The sequence below is a fragment of the Histoplasma capsulatum genome, assembly GCF_000150115.1.
Source record: "Histoplasma capsulatum G186AR genomic scaffold supercont2.5, whole genome shotgun sequence".
Classification (NCBI taxonomy): domain Eukaryota; kingdom Fungi; phylum Ascomycota; class Eurotiomycetes; order Onygenales; family Ajellomycetaceae; genus Histoplasma; species Histoplasma capsulatum.
The window spans coordinates 181,843-202,030 of NW_025544805.1; the positions used below are offsets into that span (position 1 = coordinate 181,843).

Below are 20,188 nucleotides of genomic sequence, written 5' to 3' on the forward strand. Positions count from 1 at the left end.
CAGATGCCAGCAGTTATCTTCCCTCCCTCAACTCCTTCTTCATCTAAGCTGAAGCTCCAATGTGGTGGATTCAATGTGATGGTGATGAAATATATGATGGAAGGAATGGGAGGCATGGAAGGACTGAATTCAAACTTGCCATCAAATTCAAACCTGCCATCAAATTCAAACCTGCCATCAAATTCAAATCTGCTATCAAATCCAAATCTGCTGTTGAATCCAAACCTGCCGTCAAATCCAAATCTGCCGTCGAATCCAAACCTGCCTTCTATTCAAAGTAGTTCAATCTCTCAGTTTGGTGAACATGCGGATCTGTTTATTGATGAGTTCTTCAACTGGTTGATGACAGAGAGACCTCAAAGAGCAGAAGCTCTTTTAACTGCAAAGAGCATTATTCAGAATGAAGGATTTGAACTGGATCATATACAGACAATGACAAATGAGCAGGTGATTCAGTTGAATATTGGAATGGGTATATTCTCGATAATAAGAGATGGGTTAAAGAGTTCTATCTGGCAGTCACAGTTGAAGGAGATTAAATTGTCTTTATCTGCTGTTTGTAGTGATGACAGCAGATCTCATACTGCTTCTGCTTCTGAATTTGAAACTTAGATATTATATATCATCATAATTGAATTGCAATCTGAATCTTTCTAGATTTTACAATACTATTCTATATGAGCAGATCTGAAATATCCTCTTGCATCTTCTTCTCCCATGAAGTTCTCAACTGCATGATGCAAGAAGGCTTCAAAATCTCCATCAAACTGATTCTCTAACTGACATCTGTATCTTCTAATCCATTCTTTCAATGTGTGAAATGACTCCTCTATAGGATTATAATCAGGAGAATATGGGGGTAAGAATAAAAGTCCAATGCCAGCTTCTCTGCAGAGATCTCACAGTGCTTGTGAACAATGAGAAGAGCAATTATCCATCACTAGGTAGTGATAACCTCATTGGCATTTGAGCAGTATTTGGACATGTACAAACTCATTGAACCTCTCTGTATTATAGAACCCCTGATATATATTATAATCAAGATATCCATTGACACTTATCACAGGTAAGATTGACCATCTGCAAGATCATTTACAGAGCCTTCTAATGCAACAAGGGAATCCTCTGCTTGACCATCCATATCATCAATCTGCAGTACATTCATTCACAGCACTCTCATCTAAAAATATAAGTTGATCAGATTGATACTGAGTAACTTGAATACACCATTCAGCTCAAAGTTCTTTGTTGTGTTGAGTGGCCACAGGTTCAACCTATATCAAATAGAACTGACAGATTAGCAGGTTCTATAAGTGACAATTGCAATAATTAATCACCTTTTTCCATGTCAAATCAGTTCTTCACAATCTAGATATCAATCAAGATTCGGATATCAACATCAAATTCATCCTTCACAAAGCAGACAGCCTCATCACAATATGCAGTTGGATATGCCTCAAAAAAATCCTCCAAATCTGACAAGATATCCGGTGTGATCTTTGGCTTTACACCCCATGTTGAACAAAGACTTCTAGCAGTTCCAAAGCAGCGAATATTTCATTGGATTCAATATACAGTGGCCAGATAGCACTCAATGGTCCGCGCAATCTGAGCAGGCATATAACCATCGTTTAGAAGGTGTATGATCTCATTGGTGGTAAATTCGCTGAGCTGAGGGGGCATATTGGCAGATTTGATGATAAAGGTGCGTATTTGATGATAAAGGTGCGTATTTGAATGAATTGGATGATATTTGAATGATTCTAGAGATACGTGGATATTTTGGTTATTTTTGCGGTGTTTTGCTACTACTTTTCAGGGGGTGGCAGAAAATTCTGTTTTCGCAAGCTTTACGTCCGCCACAATAATAATCCTTGGAAAGTACCCAAACATTTGGTGAAAACAAGCCCTCTTTCACTGAGCGCGCTACTTCTACCACTCAGTGCAGATATTGCAACTTTTTTCAAAGCGAGTACTTTTTTGTCGGCCGGATAAAATGCATGTACTGTACATATACCTCGCCTCAAGGATTCATCCTTTTGGTCCAGCGGAAAAACTCGTTTCATACGAGTTATCCATGTCCAGAGAACTCACTACAAGCAGAACCATGAGCGACGCAAAGAACGAAACAAGATTAGCTAACACACGAAAAGAATTCACCAGCTTGCATTCTGCAAAATATTGCCATCGTCTGCGAAAATGGGCCTATGCTCGAAAGCAACAAGCGCCCTCCATCCCTGGAGCCATCACTCAGAAACTGTTTACAAAAGTTTGCCAAATCCAGTTAACTTAATAATTCGCCGTTGATTTTTCAGGATCATCACAGATCTTGTATTTTGTAGCAATTGATTCATATCGAGACGAGAAACTCTGAAAAGGTTAGCGCTCGAGCCGGTGATTATTAATCTGGAACTACAGGTGTTAACTCGTTAAGGCATGGATATGTGCTGACAAGACGACAATGCATGATTGGGGTCACGGCAATGAGCGATGAAAGCCTATTACCATCCAAGGCGGCTTGCGTCGAGCTGGCGATCTGCCCACCAACCTAAAGCCTAATAGAACAACGCTCCCGTCCCCTCAGTCGGTTTCGACGGTATCCCGAACTGTATCCGACATGGAAGTCAGGAGCTCCCCTCGCAACGGTGTCACTCGCAGTGGCAAGCCTCGGCAACGAAGTGCTATTGCCTGTCAACGGTGTCATTCCCGGCGGGTCAAATGTAATGCGGCAGACTCGGGTATTCCCTGTACCAACTGTGAGCAGGCGCGATCCTCATGTCGACTCATCGAGTCCAAGCGGGGCAGGAAACGAGTGGCATCTAATCTTCCTCCCTCTGTTTCGGATACGCCTACTGGGATTAACAATATACATTCCAAACCCCCTCCCTTCAGCCATGGGTCATCCAGCAGGAGTTGTCTTACTAGAGACAACTCCCTCCCCCAAAGGCCCAGCTTGCAACTTGTAGCCCCACACGACCGGGCCCCATCTGCCGGTGAGGGTCCAGAGACGCTCTATGCCCAGGTCTTAGAGAATGCTGGAGGCTCACCCGAACGGCCCAGTTTGGTGAAGCCTGGCGGGCAGGTAGTTTATTTGGGCGAGACTTTCAATCTCACGTACTTGCTCCAGGAAACAAGCAAGAAAAGTCAGCCAGTCCCCAAGCGACACGTTCTGCTTCCACTCCACCCCAGGATGAATCCCTCCTACCAAGGCCGCAATTGTGATTCCGTGACAATGGATTTGTTACAGCGACAGGATGCTTTCTCCATCCCCAGCGTCAAGATATGCAGAGAGTTATTTCGGGTTTACTTTAAATATGTCCATAAACATTACCCAATTCTGGATCGTCGCGATTTCGCTTGCCGCTACGCCGACCCGACCAACCCTCCATCATTTCTGTTGCTTCAGGCCGTCTTGTTCATGGGCTCTGGCCATTGTGATGTATCAGTGCTCAAGGATGCGGGTTTTAAGTCCAGATATGATGCGAGATTGGCGCTGTTCAAACGAACAAAGGCTCTATATGATTTGGACTACGAATCAGATAAACTTACAATCTGCCAGTCCCTTTTCTTAATGAGTTTTTGGTGGAATAGTCCTACTGACCAGAAAGATACATGGCACTGGCTTGGAAACTCCATCAGCCTGGCATTGACAATTGGGATGCATAGAGATACGCACAATTCTGACATGAGTTTAAGGGACCAGCGCCTGTGGAAGAAGATCTGGTGGTCGCTTTTTACTGAAGACAAACACGCAGCTGCAGCGTTGGGGAGGCCTGTCCACATCCGCCTTCGTGATTGCGATGTAGAACAGCTCTGCGAGTCAGATTTTGAGGAGGAACCCGCACGGGACCCGGAGATATTTGGTGTCCAAGAGAGAGTGGATGTCTTATATGTTCTATTTCTTAGTGACCTCTCGAAAATCGTCGAAAGGATAATAGATAAATCGTTTAATGCGCATGATAAGACTCTCGCCGCGCAGGCCGATACGCTCCAATTATGCGAAGAGTGGCTTCTAGACTGGGAGCGGCGGCTACCACCTGAGCTTCACCTATCGCGGAGCGGAGAATGTGTATGGACTGGTATGCTCCACATTGCTCACTGGTGAGCCCAAGACTTTTATTATTTCGTGTACTACCTGTCTTACTGTTGCCCTAATAAAAAACTATTGCTTATTCTGGAATTGCCAGCTGGTTTCGCATCTTGACCCACCGATCAAGAACACCCGAAAACCCTTCATCACCCTCCCGCTCCACCTCTCACCAGGTTGCCATGAACGCAGCAAATCGAATGGTACGGATCATCGAAGAAGTGCTATCTTCATCCGCCATAAACCAGTGCCCTATACACGTTATTCCTGCTTTGTTCGCGGCCATGTCCATGCACGCGCAACACATTTGTTCTGGAGACCCAGTCCGTGAACAACTAGGGTCTGTGAAAATCCGGCTATCGATGATCGCACTCCGAGAACTGCAAAGCACCTGGCCCGTGAGCGGCTGGATTTTCCTCCTTTTTACGAAAATCATTCGTCGCATCCGGGATACGGATGACTACCCGCCGCTAGCCAATAGTAGCTCTGATACGATGACCGAGACGGGTGTCCAAGCGGATACGTTGGGCGTTGGTGGTGAGTCGGGAATGGCCCCCCCTGAAACGGCAACCCAACCGCACATCCAGATGACGCCCAACGGGAATGCTGTTGGCTGGGATCCCCATGGCATCACCATGCCATTGAATTTCTCGACTGATTGGAGTGGCGTCACTGATGGGGACTTGTGTCTTGATCCGGAATTTGATTTTATGATTGGAACACCCAGGACATCTACTCCTCGGATTCCTAGATCGAATTTTTATAATTCATAGGTCATAGTTACATTGGGCTGTGATTCTTATTTCGGCTCAGGCTTTCAATTTTGGTGAACTGCAAATCATGAATAGGTCTTTTTTTTCAACTAAAACTCACTATAGACAAAAGTGGAAGATCCAATTAGTAAATATTCTCGAGATCCGAAACTATTTTGAGCGATTTGTGTGGCATCACAGAGCTGTTGCGCTGAGTATCAAATTTATACCACATCTATATAATGAAATATGAAGTATTAAGAATAGCTAGGGCTGACATACAATGATCGCCTCCCCGAGAGAAAATCACTTATTTTGAAGTCGGAAGCAAATGATTTTTTTTTTTTTTTTTCCCACAGAATTATCCTCTATATGAAGATTCGACGGCTAAAATTTCGCTTCCAGTTATAACATACAGCTTCCACTTTTAATTAAATATACATGTTTAGGTTGAAGTTATCGACTTCTTTCAAAGATTCCAATGATAATGCCTCGACCACAGGGCGCTCATCTAAAACGCTGCAAGAATGCAATATTAATACGTATCTGAATGCCTGGTTCTTGAAGTTGTGATTCAGATTCGAGGGTTTTGAGAGTGGGACGTTTGCTATCTTGACGAGCTAGATAAATTAACTCATTAGAATCAAGGGTAACTACAAGGTTGGTTGGTTAGTAATGACACCACCAGCCGCTCTTTTGGCTCAACAACTATACCGAGGTTTGACTAACTAACTAGATGAGAGATTTTGTAATTAAGAAATAGAAACCTTTTAGATCTTTCAAGGGTTCAAGATGAGATTTAAAGACCATATTCCACTTTGATTTCTCTTCAAAGAGATGGCCGGATGAGAGTTGAAGTTGTTAGCTAAAAGTTAGATATCCACATTTTAAAGCTAATAATGTCCAAGCGTAACCTTTTGATTTTATATCAACATAAACTTGAATTCATCATCAAGCAAGCCAAAGCATCAATTCAGTCGCTTGCCTTACAAATTAGAAATATCAACAAAACAAAGCCATTAATTTTTTTTTGTTCTTTTTTTGGAAAGAAAGGCTTCATTTAAAGACTTGATTTGATCTCTGAATAATGATCAATTTTCAAGCAGAGAGGACTCTATAGAGAAGTCACACGATAACTTATCACAGCATGTATCAATATTTCATCTACAACTAAGAACTTCATTCTTCAAAAACAGAAGTTTCTTATTAGTCAGAGATTTGCTCTATGTAGGCGTTTAAAAGTACAGTGGGAAAAAAATATAAAATAACTTGAATATTGTCAATAAAAAACTCTAGAAAACTCAACATTTAAAATAAAACAACTTACACAAACTGTCGTATACTGCATTATAAATTCATAAACGCAATATGAAAACGGATAAATAGAATTGATAGTTAAGAAAAAATCTGCGAATTTCAAAGGTGCTGCACGTGTAGAAAGCATTATGTTGAGCGTTTCAATATTACAGAAGCTATGGGATCTCACATGTTTTAAATTACTACTGCGGCGATTTGAACCTTAGCTAAAATTATAACTCTTACTTAGTTAATTCACCTGAACAATGGAGGTTGCTGATAAACTTTAATTTGACATGCGGTTCATGTTTGTACGCCTCTTTGAACCCCCAGCACCGCGTTATATGAAGAATATTTTAAGCATGAGAAAAATATGTGATGGATTAAAAATTAATAAAAAGAAGCCAAGAGATTACAGACATTACTGAAAAATAGGGGTAAAAATATACATGTATGCAGTTTCGGAAGCACGTACTCCGTCCAAATACATCAACCTAATGGGAAATGTTTCCTTTTTGCCTAGTTTGACGATCAGCCGTATCCATCCATCCATCCCTCACTCCACTAACTTATTGCTTCCCCCCTTCGTCAGCTCTCTCTATCACACCCTTCACCCCTCCAATCCGTCTCCTCCTTTTTTCTTTTTTCTTCTTCTTCACATTTCCAGGGATCTCGCTTCTCCGCCCGCTTGTCCCAGCCATAATCTGCTGCGTCGCTGTGTGGCTTATTCAGTCAGTCCTTGCCCCGCAGACTACCCCTCTTTTAGGCGTCAAAGCCATATATCCTATCCTTTCCTTTCCCACCACAAGACATCACTCGGTCAGAAAATACTAACCATTACGCTGTGGGCAATCAGATAGATATCGTTCGAACCATCGTCGAACAATATCCGACGCAGTACTCGAAATTCCACTCGTCCCGGTACCGAAGAGCGGATCCTAACCCCAGCTCATACCTCACGACCACCCTACACACTCAACTTCTTTCTTACTATTTTCTTAGTTGAGAGATAGCAATATAATATCCGACTGGCTGGCAATTAACTAGCTTGCATATTTGTCATTATCGCCAAATCAACCGAACAGATAAACTGCGGGAACCAGAACAAGTATCTCGTTTGCTAATTTTCCTCCAGCAATCCACAGAACTTCTAGTACTTCTTGAAAGTGCAATCGGTTAACAACTAAATATGGCGGATTTGCAAGGACGTAAGGTCTTCAAGGTGTTCAATCAGGATTTTATCGTTGACGAGCGATACAATGTGACTAAGGAGTTAGGACAGGGCGCATATGGCATTGTCTGGTTGGTTATATTTATTTTTCCCTTGTCCTGGCCTCTCTCTCGATTCATTTCCTCTCCAGGCTTTTTATTTGATGTCGTACACCTACATGCCAATGACATGGGGAATACTTAAATTTGGCTGCTATCTGCCATATCCACTGCATTGAATCCGGCTAATCCACTATTTTTTTGTAGTGCTGCCACGAATGTTCAGACTGGGGAGGGTGTTGCAATCAAGAAGGTTACAAATGTATTCAGCAAGAAAATCTTGGCCAAACGTGCCCTGCGTGAGATCAAACTTCTCCAGCATTTCCGCGGCCATCGCAATGTACGCCTTAGCCTTAACAGCCTTAACTTAACCCTAGCATTGCTCCCCCTGGTTTAAGGGTGATAGGGCTGACTTGAAGATAGATCACGTGCTTGTATGACATGGATATCCCGAGACCAGACAATTTTAATGAAACTTACTTGTATGAAGGTATGTAGATTTGTTTTGTGCTACCGTAGTGGTTCAGGTTGCTGACTTCTGCGCGTCAGAATTGATGGAGTGTGACTTGGCTGCGATCATCCGATCTGGGCAGCCTTTAACCGACGCTCACTTCCAATCCTTTATTTACCAAATACTCTGTGGCTTGAAATATATACATTCTGCCAATGTCCTGCATCGAGACCTTAAACCAGGCAATCTGTTGGTTAATGCTGACTGCGAGCTTAAAATTTGCGACTTCGGCCTTGCCCGTGGCTTCTCCATTGATCCCGATGAGAACGCCGGCTATATGACTGAATATGTTGCTACCCGATGGTACCGCGCTCCTGAAATCATGTTAAGCTTCCCCAGCTATACAAAAGCCAGTAAGCTTCCTTGGACTTCCGCATTTATTCCACTTTAGTCGATATCGACTAATGATAATATTTCCAGTTGATGTTTGGTCTGTTGGCTGCATCTTGGCCGAGCTGCTTGGTGGTCGACCATTTTTCAAGGGCCGTGATTACGTTGACCAACTCAACCAAATTCTCCACTACCTTGGAACACCCAATGAGGAAACCCTCTCACGCATCGGCTCTCCCCGTGCACAAGAGTACGTCAGAAACCTCCCGTACATGCACAAGATCCCTTTCCAGCGCCTCTTCCCGAATGCGAACCCAGACGCGCTTGATCTACTGGACAGAATGCTGGCCTTCGACCCTTCTTCTCGTATATCTGTTGAAGAAGCTCTTGAGCATCGCTACTTGCACATCTGGCACGACGCCTCGGATGAACCCTCATGCCCCACTACATTCGACTTCCATTTTGAGGTCGTCGAGGATGTACCAGAAATGAGGAAAATGATCCTTGAAGAGGTCCTCCGATTCCGGCAGCATGTGAGACAGGGCACTCAGACACCAACCGTGGCAGGGCAGCAGGCACAGCAGCAGGCACAGCAGAATGTCCCGATTCCGGAAGACCACTCTGGCCCCTGGAAACAGGAAGATCCCCGGCCCCAAGAGGCTATATATGATAGCTCCCGAAATCCCAATGACTTGGAGGCATCACTCCAAAGGGGAATGGATGTTGTTAGATAAGTATACTATCTAGACGGGAAGAAAAGCAATGAACAAGAATAAAAGATTTACCAATACACCTGATACACGCAATTGCCACTGGAACACTTTTTTCTTCGAAGAATTTCACATACGCTGCTCACTTTTTGTTCCTCCATTTGACACCTTATCCTATGTATGGTTTCTCTTTCTTTTAACCAGTGACCTTCTTGGGAAGGCTGTACTTTGATTGTATTTTTTGCCTTCGTTCGCTTGCTTTCTTCGTATTGCGAAGTTCGTGATTTCCAGCACTCAAAACGGGATTATCAGGTTTTTGCTTTTCTCCTTTATTCGAATGCTTTTGCAAATTTTAAGACAAAAAAAAATATTTGATACACTGGATGAAATACGTTGTTGTGCCCCAAAACCCGAACGGATTGAATTGATAGATTGGGTCATCTAGGAAGAGAATGAATGGGATGTTCTTTTCAACTTCCTTTTGCGAGTTAAGTTCTATCAAGCAGTCAACCATATATAGGATATTCATCCGAGTTGTTCTTGGGAGACGACATGAAATATAAAGACTGCTATTACTGATTTGTCAGTTGTTTCGGATAAGTGTTCTTTTGATGCCTGAATCCGTCATCCTCTCGCTTGATTTCCGATTGATCAATGTAGGGGCTTGTCCGAGGATACCCATATTTGTATATCATCACACAAAGGCCGTTTTGCTACACTATGTCCAAATTCAAGAAGACCTTTTGACTCCACCCTAGTTCCCTACAACAAATGACGTATTGTCCTTGGTACAAGTCACGTGCATGCGGCCTTTCCTTGACGCCTCGGGTTTTCCTTCCCTGTCGCAATGCATATCTTCCCAACCTTCCTGATCTTTCCTCTCCTCTCCTTTCCTTTTCCTTTTATTGCCTCTCCTTTCTGTTTTCTCGGCTCTCATGAGTCCATACTCCCATAAATCAGCAGTGTATTGCCATGATAACATACGTATGGCATCATGGTTGTGTTCGTCGACTATGACCAGCAAGACGCTAATTCTACGACCTCGAGTCTTCACTCTCACCACCAGAAAGCTATATTTCTGAAGCATCCTGGCTATCCGATGTTCGCAGGTTCGCACGGGAGTGGTGGTAATGGTATTAGCCGCGATAATAGCGACGATAAGCGCGCTGATACGAAGCTGGTGCTGGAAGAATCTCCTGCGGTCGGGAACGGCAATGATGTTGATTGTGGACAGTGGTCAAATCCAAACCGCAATGGATTTTCGGCTGCCCTGAGTTGCTACCCGTATGCGAAAATGAACTCTTGAAATACGAGCTATGTTCTTGCCACTATTTTACTCTGCAAGAATATTTGCTTCGTTTTCCTCCCTGCGTTTGTACAGAGGGTGTTCATATACTAAGGATAAGAAACCATTCTCGTTTACCTATAGTGTTGTCGTTCAGATTGCCAGGTCTGTCGACCTGAACACGCTGGATTCGTTATCCATGACATGTCGTCAGTTCCGCGCGAACCTGTTGCCCTTCCGCTCGCAGCTCGTCAGGGAAACCTTACGGTGCCGGAACGAGCCTCTGGATAATACGTTATCGGATAGAAATGGCGACGGTGACAACAGCACTGTGCTGGGTTTTGTTGCAGCGGAGGATTCACCTGACGTCTTCCAGGGCTTCCCCCAGCCTACTACCGCCGCTTCCAGTATTGGTAGATCCTCGAGCATTCGTAGATTCACCACGAGGAAAGTGGGACGATGCGCTCGAGACATGGTTGCGGAATGCCAGAGATGCATGTACGTTTACTGTAGGGTAAGTAGCATTCTATCCCTGTGCTCGTAAAATTTCGGCTGATATATTCTTCATCAGAACTGTACCATGAAACCCATTGGAGCGTCATTGTTGAAAAGCAGATTTCGTCGCCTTTGTCCCACATGCCTTGCTGCCCCTTTGTCCGATCACTTCTTAGATTACATTTCTTCAGGAAATGATAGCCATGACTCCAACTGGAACCACCCACCGTTACCAGCGCAAACGAAAACACAGGTGTTCACTGGCGACGTACTTGATCTCAACCTCTGCCATTGTGACGAGTCATTCTGGCTCTGCAGACCGTGCGGCCATATTCTCAGATCAGATGACACCACATACAAACGTGTGTGGACTTGGAGGACCCGTTATAGTGCATATCTAGGTTGTGGGCTAGGCACGGGCATTGGTGAAGGCTGGCAGGGCGTCAAATGCGGACGTGGGGAACGATGTCTCGCTGCAGAGGAGCTTGAGATGGAGGTTGACTGTGAGGTAGATGATTGGATGTCTGATGATGCAGACCATAACAATTCCATCTCCCATGCTCATAATAATCGTCACGGTAATAATGGTGGTAGCGATAACCATGCCGCTTCGCGACAAAACGACGACGGACATGGTGATGAAGAACCCGGCTATCTGAGACAGGAAATCGAAGGCGTGGGCGGGGTGGTGAAGCAGAAGGTTAAGAAGAGGTTAAAGGTGGGTGCGTGTGTGGAGGAGCATGAAGATGAGAGGGAAACGGCGTCGTATTTGAAGAGAGAGTACTTGGGGGATGTGAGGAGTTGGTGTGGATGGTGTCAGAGGGTTGTGCCGTGCCACAAGGAGAGAGAGCATCTGGAGTAATTGATGTCACTCAAGAATCCCTGCCCTCATTTACTTGTCTCTGTGAGGAGTTCCTGGGTTGTTCCCTCTGCTGATGTAGAAATCTACTTATGTTGTGTGATTAGACTAGATGACACTTGATCCTATGCTTCGTGTTTGCCTGTGATTCGATACTTGATATATAGCATCGGCAGCCTTGCGAGCCAAATGAGCCTCAGTTATCACAATTAGTCCTGTGTCACTGGTATATATATATTGGATTAGCGTATCATATTGAACCTCTTCAGGGTAAGTTAGTGAATGTGAGAATGGCAAATATTTTGGGCATCATCTTGTTGGCTTTCATCAAGATACGCATACGATGTGCTCTTTTCATGCCATGCTCACTCCACACATCTGTTTTTGGGATTCCATTTCCATCCTTTATCTCTTTCGCCTAGCTTTGTGAGACTTGAGCCAATAAATTTGAAAAAGAAAAAAAATAGGGGAAGGGAGAGTTGACCATTTCTCTGCCCGGTGACTGTCTGACAGAGTGTCACACGCAAGCGGGTGTGGTATTTGGAAGAGCGGGATAGAAGCCAAATCAGAGGGGCCGGGTGGGTACAGGCAAGATCCTGAAAAGCCAATGAAGTCCACTGGATTAACTACAAGGGCTGGAAAAAAATAATAATAATAATAATCACTCATGAAAATTGAGATGTTCACATGTGTGTGGGTATATTTCGCATAGCCTGACGATGCAGGGTGAAAAAGAGAATCGAGTTGATCAGAGGAGAATGACACGCACCTCCCCCCATCTCTTTCTCTTGCAAAGACACGGCCAACCTCTGTCGTTCTATCACTCTTACTTAGTACTGGTTCACAGTGGCGGCGTCCATCAGAGGGGAAAGTTTCCAACTACGCGACAGACATGGTACGGGCTATTTTGATAAAGAAGGAGACAAAAATGGTGGCCGTACAGGCCTCAGGCCTCAGTACCAGCGTCAGGATGTATACGCTGGAAAACTACTACCCTAAGTACAGTTACAAGTATTGGGTTGAACCGTAGAGATGAATCTTGGGCAAGGGCAAAATGTTTCTGCGCCGATTTTGTCTTCCCAGGTCTTTCCCACGGCTCTATCGTAGTTGACATGGGCCCCTGGATCTCTACCCTTCAGTCTAGGGTATTTCGAGCAATTTCGGTAGTAGTGTATGGCTCCATATATACACATATACATCCATCCTTTTTAGGTGTACAGAAGTCATTTTAGTGGGCAGAGTTCGGCAGTACTTCTTAACTGAATCTTGGAGATCTCAAGAATCTCTGTTTAATATCTTTGGAAGCGAGCGACTTTGCCATCTACTGAGGTAGTGCATGTGTCGGAACTGGATAAAGTCTGAATATTGACTTAAATATTGAATATTGATAGATAAATTGAATTGTCTATTCTAACTCTGATAATTACATGATAACTAGGCAGTATTTATAAGGAAGAGAATGCTTGAACATATGAGAAGGGCAGTGCTGAGATCCAGGGGGGCAATGCTCTGGTTTCAAAGAGCAAGATGTTACAGAATCCTTGATATGAGATATTATCTCTGACATTATCTCTGACAGCATGGTAAATAGAATGCTTTTCCCAATAAAGCCCTTCACAAAGTTTGAAGAACTAGGAAAGCCAGGGTTTGCGGTCGATCAAATAATGTGTGCAGACCCCAGACCTACGAGTAGTCATTAAGAAGAACTCCTTGGCGAAAGTCACCTCTTACTTTCTCAGTAACTAAATTAGCTCGGCTGTAAATGGGGACTGGTTTTTTTGAAGACGTGAGAAACGGGCAGTCGAGTGTAAGTCGGCAACTATCAATCTTGATTGCAGTAATAATAATCACTGAGGGGTGTTTCCTTCAGTTTGTGACGAACTACAGTACGTTTCTCGTTACAAGCTAATGAGCATTGAGTTTATGTCCGATATCTGAAGTTAATATGCTTTAGTATCCACCCATCTAAGATTTAAAGCCTTACCAGAGACCATTTCTCACATTCTTGGGTCGTTCCAGTAACGACAATTTTCAATAGAATGGACCATAGGGTTATCTAGATCTGGGAGGAAGAAACCTCCATTGACAATTATGGCTGTTTTTGGTTTTCAAAGCCGATCAGGGCATGGGTTGACCCTACAGCCCATTCCAGGATGAATGAAGGAGTGTGCAATGTTTCTCCCTGGCTGGACGCCCTCTTCACATAAATTTTCAACCCTGAGGACTGGAGTAAATAACGCCACGTTTCTACAGCGAAATCGCCTACAAGTATGAGCTATTAACACAAATGGCAAGGGAGGCAGGAAGCCGAAGCCACATTGGAATGTTTGGTCGGATGAAAAAAAAAAAAAAAGGTTTCAAGAGGGTGGTGAGGTTTTATCTCGGTCCCGGCGCGGCGAAGGAACATAAGTTCCTTGTCACATGCGTCCAGCTGTAGGGAATTTGGGTGGCAGATTTGGACATGGTGTAATACCTTAAGCCATGCCTGCTGTTATAGTTGCCCAGAATCTGTCAATGGGAGAGACAATAATATTTTTCTCTATGGAAAGGTTCTGCAAGCAAGCCTATGGGTGCTCAGGAGAAACGTTGTATGTTTTCAGTCGGTTGGATATCCTGAAGAATGAACGATTGAAGAGACTAGTAAGTAATGTAGTGAAGACTACACTCGTAGATGATAAACTTTGGCCCAGACAAGGAGATCTGTTTGTGTTTTCTCCACCTTTGACCCAGATATCCAAAGTAAAAAACTTGGGCCCTTTACACACAGTGCCGCGGTATACCATTGATACTAGTACTAGTACTCAATCGGAAAGCCATTCAGTTTGTCGACAGAAATAACGCTGTCTCCTCTCACGAGATGCGAGCGAATAAGCTGCGAATGGAGATAGATGCAGTATGAGCCAGCTATATACGCTCCAGAACATGGAGAACAATATAGTGGGATATATATTTTTATATCTATCTATATGTTGCATGCATATACATGCATGAACACATGCATTGGCCGATGCGGTCTGAGACGGATGCCGAATCCGGACACTGGCGGCAACCGTTTTTAGAACTCACCAGTCAACCCCAAATAGGACTAGCGAAGTCTATTCTTAGACTGCTGGCCGAAAGAACGCTAGTGTGGAAAGCTTCAGCCAATGAGGACGCTAGCTGCTTTAGGGTGTGGCTTCTTCGGGAAGGTCCCACCCAGGCCTGTTCCCGATTTAGCACTTCCCTCACCTTTCCTTGTTTTTTGGAAACCTAACTCCGACTTCAAGGAAAGCAAGAACAACAACATCGTCCCCATAGGCTAGTTGGTTGCTCTCACGACACTCGTCCAAGGGAGGACGGGAACTCCCAAGTCTCCTCTATTGTTAAACGTGGGACCAGCTGAAATCCTCAGGCCTTGGTAAGAAGCACAGGCCTGGGGCATTAGCTAGGGCAGCGCGAGACCCCTCCGGATAGGACTAGACAGAGCAGTCTCATGCGCTTCGAGATTATTCTCTCCAGGGCTACGATAAACTTCCGCGCAGGCTCCCCAGATGTCAAGAGATGCAGTCCCGCAGTTTGCATGCAGGTTTTCGTGAACGGTTCCGCTAACTCCTGGTAGTGATCGATTAATCCACGTTGCGGAAGAATGTGGTACTCCATAGGAACCATCCTTCGTGGTCCATGCCTCCTGAGGTCCTTCGCAGCTAAATCGGGAGCCTTCAAGGGATGGCCGCCTGCAGTTCGTCCTTGGCCTGCATCGTGGCTGGTGGTGACCATACCGCATCGAGCAAGGTGGAGATATAATAATAGCAACATGAGCCTTGATGTGGAATGATCTTTTTATAGTTTTAGAGTTAACCAACGATTCCCCTCCAAATTTATGGTTAATTTTGGCGAAACCACGCTAAACTTGGCACTTTGCCCTGACGTTTCAACCCCAAACGTCGAACATCTTCAACCCCTCACGGGACACACGCTGCTCCCGTTGGTTCCCATTATTGGCCCATGGGCCGAGCACAGATCGTCTCAATCCAAAGCGGCTAGTCTTCAGCGCCTCAGCCGCAGATTCATTGGGCGCTGTTTGGAAGTTGGAACCAGTGCAGGATGCTGGTGGTTTAGCGTGGTCTAGCGCTGTGAATCGTGATCCAGGCACACCCACCAATGGACACCACGCCGGCTAGTTCCTGCATCAGATGGGACAATCCCTTCCAAACAAAGTCGATTCATGGCCAGGCTGATAACTATATATCCTCCTGCGCATTCACCTGCTTCAGGTCAGGAATCGGGATTGTCCGTAGTCTCTCTGCGCAAGTTAGCAACTTAGCAGCAACTTAGTCGGCTATCCAAACCTTGTCTTCGCCGCTAACGTATAACTATTCTATTTCTATTTTTTTTTCTCTTGCGGCCCCCTTACTACTAGTAGTACTTCAACCCCCAACCCCACCTCCCCCTGTCGACCACTACTATGTACCGTGGATAATCCAATTGCATCAGCTGTGCATCGTTTGTTTCAACCCGTCCTCAGCATTCGTGCCAATTCTCCCCGTCCTCAGATCTGAGCCATCCCTACGCTTGAGTGTCTTTATCATCCTCCTCGATTCCGCTGCTCGAAATCAATAATGGCCAGGATGTCGCCCAAGCAGCGCCAAGCTTTTGAAGATCGGAGAGGAATTGTGATAAGGACTTCTCCATCCCGCTTCCCAGGCTTCAGCCCCTCTTCCGCCTTCACAAATATAAGTAGTGGGCCTCTTCCAGCAATTGTACATTCTCAAAGCCCACCCCCGTCATCCAATTCTTTGACAGCGCAACTTGGTTCGCCAACTGCCAGCCCAGCCAATATGTCCTTCAACCCAAGACAGCACCAAAGGGCTGTTTCAGACACCGGGCCAATTACCTACACCCCAAAAACAGGAAAACCGAGCCGAGGGCTGAAAGGGAAAAGAGTCCATTTCTGTCAATTCCCGGGATGTGGAAAGGTATGGGATATACTTTGGGATACACACATAATTCTTTACGTACCTGACTTGTTGACCTGAATACTATTAGCGCTTCTCAAGAGCTGAACATGTGCGGTAAGCTTTCATATCCTGTGCTCCTGCTTTCATGCACGGCTACCAACACTCTCTAGACGACATGCGCCAAACCATAACCCGGGGGCTATTATTCGATGCAGTGTGGAAGGATGTGGCAAGACGTTCAAACGCAAAGACCTATGTTTGCGTCACATGGAAAAAAAACAGTATGTCTCGTTTGTGTCATTCAGAGTCGTGGCCTAGCTGAATTTGAAATTCTAGCGGTGATAAAGTAGACGCATATTCAGAAAACGCCCGCATTGATGCTCACATTCGATCTAGCCCAGTGACAATCGCTTCAGAACCACAGGGTTTATTGCCCTCTATACCATTAAACCAACAACACACGTCTATGCCGACCGTTTCTCAAGAAGCGAATTTAATGTCAATAGGCTCCCTTGTGCAACCTGGTACAGAGCATCCTTTCGCGAATGATTATTCTATGCCAGTATGGTGTGAGCCGGAAAGGGACTTAGTCAGAGGAGATTTATTTTCTGATTCGCCCCAAGTCAATACTGATGACACCATGGTATATTCTTCACCGGATAGTTGTCAGTCCCCTGCTTCTGATGTAAATCCTTTTCGATTCCCGCAACGCACGCCCATTATGGACCAATCTTACTCGGAATCGTTCTACCATCCACAGACCCATGGATCGCCCTATAAAATGACCTCTACGGCTTCCGATTGGACACCTCCCCAGGAAAGGATCTCTTCCGTACAGATGCTGCCTATCTCCCTTGAAGGTGATGCCCTTCAGACAGTAGGTGAACCTTCCCTTCATTGGCGCTATTGGGGAACTAGGATTAACGTTCTGTTAGCCCTACCCGTACCAATACCCTTCACCCGACTGGATGGGAATGAGTGGCATGCCTTGCAACACGAACTTGATTCCTCCCCCAGTGTCGCTTTCCGAAATGATGGCATGGAGGTAATCGACACCACCCAGTGGCAGGATTGCCTTGAGTGTTATTGGAAGTGTTTTCACCCACTCTTCCCGATCGTCCATCGCCCAACTTTTAGCACCGTAAAACCATTTCCATTAATATCCGGCGCCATGGTGGCAATAGGATCACAGTACGATACACGACCAAATGCAAAAGAGTACTCTTTATTTCTTTTAGAAGCGTGCCTCAAGCTTCTCGCGAAAGTAAGTTGCACTTGTTAGTAAACTCGTTTGAAAAGGCATTCTAACATTAATGCAGAGAAGCCCAATAACAATACGATCTCGGATTTCTGACATCCAAGCTGTATTTCTACTCGAATATCTCTCAAAACACCGATCTAGGAAGGCCGATGTTACCATATCTCCCCGATTTAAATCTCTATACGGAACTGTGAGTGTTTCGACATATGCATTATATGTTGATCGATCATTGGCTCATTTCCGGAAACAGTTTATTCAAAACCGCCACTGGACATCGAAAAACCCACTCGCTGTTTTCAATACACTTTCAGAGGACGACAAATTGGCGGGTCTGGAGAAAGCGTATAGCTTTTGGGTGGAAAACGAAACCAGACGACGCATATTACAAGCCTCTTTTCTCCTTGATGTTCAGCAATCGACCCTGTTTCAGCAGCCTTTGGTGTTCCTCCAAGCAAATCTCCGCACTCCCCGATCGAATGTAGGAAACGTAGAACCTATTGACTTACCATTCCCTTGCCAAACAGAATTATGGGAGATTGAAGGAATTGAAGAATGGGCTCAGTATGCTAGGGCATATGCTAAGTCACAAGAGACATTAACCCTCTCCTCTGTTGCAAGGCGAATTATCCACCAAAACGACGACACATTGAAACTTGATCCGTTTCAATCGAACCTGATCCTGTCTTATGCTTTGCTAACCAACATGCGATCTATGGATCTGGAGCTGGCGCTAGAACCTTTTATCGAGAGGGTGAAGCAGGAAAAAACGGAAAGAGAATCCATGCAAGGTCCTGGATATTCCATCTCTTCAACACATCCAAGTCATACACTTTTCACATATCATTTCCTCCTGGCAGCATACCGTGCTCCGCTCAAAGCCCTTCTAGCAGTTAGTGGGGAATCCTGGTTGTTTAATCAGAAGCTCGCAGACCAAGAAGAATATCAGCAAGCCAAGAACACCTTGCGCATGTGGGTTTCTGGCACTGATGAACTGAAAAAGGCGGTTTGGCATTCGTTACGGGCGTTGCAATACGCCATCGATGCCATCGATCATCTAGAATTGGGAGATACTCCGGTGCTGATTAACGCCAATCCGAACCTGTCTCGTGTTTCGGATCTGTTCAGCGATGGCAACGGCTGTCTAACTCCACTAGACGCTTTTACGCAATACAGAGGCAATATACACACGACCAAAAACGCGGTTACCACCCCTGAGTATCTCGTTGAGGGATCTGCAACACTACCCCACCTTAACCGATCGGACGCTGTCACCGCATTGCACGCTAACTGGGCACTATATATTTGCGCCCTCATATGCTGGGCCTATGGTGCAAAAACTCCAACGACAACAACAACTGATGACCCTCTGTTTCGCCCTCCTGCTTGCCCAAGAACATATGTATCTACATTGATGTTGCTTGCTCCTTCATGGCCTCAGATTTCTCGCAACTCTATTCCTGATCACATGAGGCGTGATACCAGTGAATTGCTTAAATACGTACGTACTAGGTGGCTCCAACCCGACAGCATGGGTGGGCTTCTGAACGAAGGAGCAAGAGTTCTACAACGTCTCAGCGAGAATCACCACCGAAACGAAGACAAGGCCTGGGAATTTTGAATTCAGCAATACCGCCTGGGAGGACTCTCGTCTTGCAGTGGCTTCTATTGTAATGATATTTTCTTTTATGCTATTCGCTCGCCGGGACGGGTAAGATCTTTTGTTTCTTTCGTCCTTCTAGGAAGGCTTTCTTTTCTCTACACTCTTGGTTTTGCACGAAATTTTCATTTCTGAACTTTTCGCCTTTGTTATCCCATTCTATTCTTGTTGTTTTCTCATCTTATTCATGTACGAAAAAGATATGGTCTCGTTTCGCAACAATCAATTGTCATGGATTTCTTATGAATATCTCCTGCAGAAGTCTTATATTGAAACATTTTCAATTTATTTATCGTTCATATGAGTCTTTCGGTATGAGATTTATTTTCCAACTTGGCATTTAGATTATTGAACTCATATATGGTTCTCTGTTTCACTTTGCACTCCCGCTGTGTAATTGGCGCAGCAGCGCAACAGCGCAATCTTGACATAAAGACCCGGCTACTTCTCTGTATATTTTGTCTCCAAGTTATGGCTGCGAAATTGCACTATACTGCTACAGGATACCTTTTCAGCGTTCTTTGTTCTCACATTCCATGATATGTTATGTCAAGATACACCATGATCCCTTTTATATATATATTTCAGAATAGATCATGGATTATATAGATTCGGATGTATATTTGCAATCTATGAACAGCCATGCACTCCGTTTGTTCTCTGGCTGCCTACGTTCTGTGTTGCTGATATCTGGAAATTTCATTTGTTTCCATGCCGCGATACCACTGGAAGGATATGG

At 44.8% G+C, this 20,188-nt stretch overlaps 5 protein-coding genes across 5 annotated transcripts; 4 read left to right on the forward strand and 1 right to left on the reverse strand.

Annotated features, from left to right (window-relative positions):
- Nucleotides 1-2,107: 2,107 nt before the first annotated feature.
- Nucleotides 2,108-4,860, forward strand: HCBG_03995 (cutinase transcription factor 1 alpha; the record flags this gene model as incomplete). The annotated part of the gene is made up of 3 exons (XM_045431044.1): nucleotides 2,108-2,269; nucleotides 2,585-4,101; nucleotides 4,188-4,860. 3 exons carry the CDS (start codon nucleotides 2,108-2,110, stop codon nucleotides 4,858-4,860), a joined length of 2,352 nt encoding a protein of 783 aa, XP_045287597.1.
- Nucleotides 4,861-6,703: 1,843 nt separating this feature from the next.
- HCBG_03996 (mitogen-activated protein kinase) lies at nucleotides 6,704-9,533 on the forward strand (the record flags this gene model as incomplete). Its single annotated transcript, XM_045431045.1, has 7 exons — nucleotides 6,704-6,866; nucleotides 6,992-7,437; nucleotides 7,612-7,744; nucleotides 7,828-7,894; nucleotides 7,954-8,268; nucleotides 8,336-8,757; nucleotides 8,788-9,533. The coding sequence occupies 6 exons, from the start codon at nucleotides 7,325-7,327 to the stop codon at nucleotides 8,977-8,979; spliced, it is 1,242 nt and encodes a 413-aa protein (XP_045287598.1).
- A 351-nt stretch (nucleotides 9,534-9,884) lies between these two features.
- Nucleotides 9,885-11,805, forward strand: HCBG_03997 (uncharacterized protein; the record flags this gene model as incomplete). Its single annotated transcript, XM_045431046.1, has 3 exons — nucleotides 9,885-10,239; nucleotides 10,385-10,754; nucleotides 10,812-11,805. The coding sequence occupies 3 exons, from the start codon at nucleotides 9,950-9,952 to the stop codon at nucleotides 11,595-11,597; spliced, it is 1,446 nt and encodes a 481-aa protein (XP_045287599.1).
- A 3,209-nt stretch (nucleotides 11,806-15,014) lies between these two features.
- On the reverse strand, nucleotides 15,015-15,350 carry HCBG_03998 (uncharacterized protein; the record flags this gene model as incomplete). Its single annotated transcript, XM_045431047.1, has 1 exon — nucleotides 15,015-15,350. The coding sequence occupies one exon, from the start codon at nucleotides 15,348-15,350 to the stop codon at nucleotides 15,015-15,017; it is 336 nt and encodes a 111-aa protein (XP_045287600.1).
- Nucleotides 15,351-16,201: 851 nt separating this feature from the next.
- On the forward strand, nucleotides 16,202-19,410 carry HCBG_03999 (uncharacterized protein; the record flags this gene model as incomplete). The annotated part of the gene is made up of 4 exons (XM_045431048.1): nucleotides 16,202-16,549; nucleotides 16,620-16,645; nucleotides 16,868-17,795; nucleotides 18,043-19,410. The coding sequence occupies 4 exons, from the start codon at nucleotides 16,202-16,204 to the stop codon at nucleotides 19,408-19,410; spliced, it is 2,670 nt and encodes an 889-aa protein (XP_045287601.1).
- Between the last annotated feature and the right edge of the window lie 778 nt (nucleotides 19,411-20,188).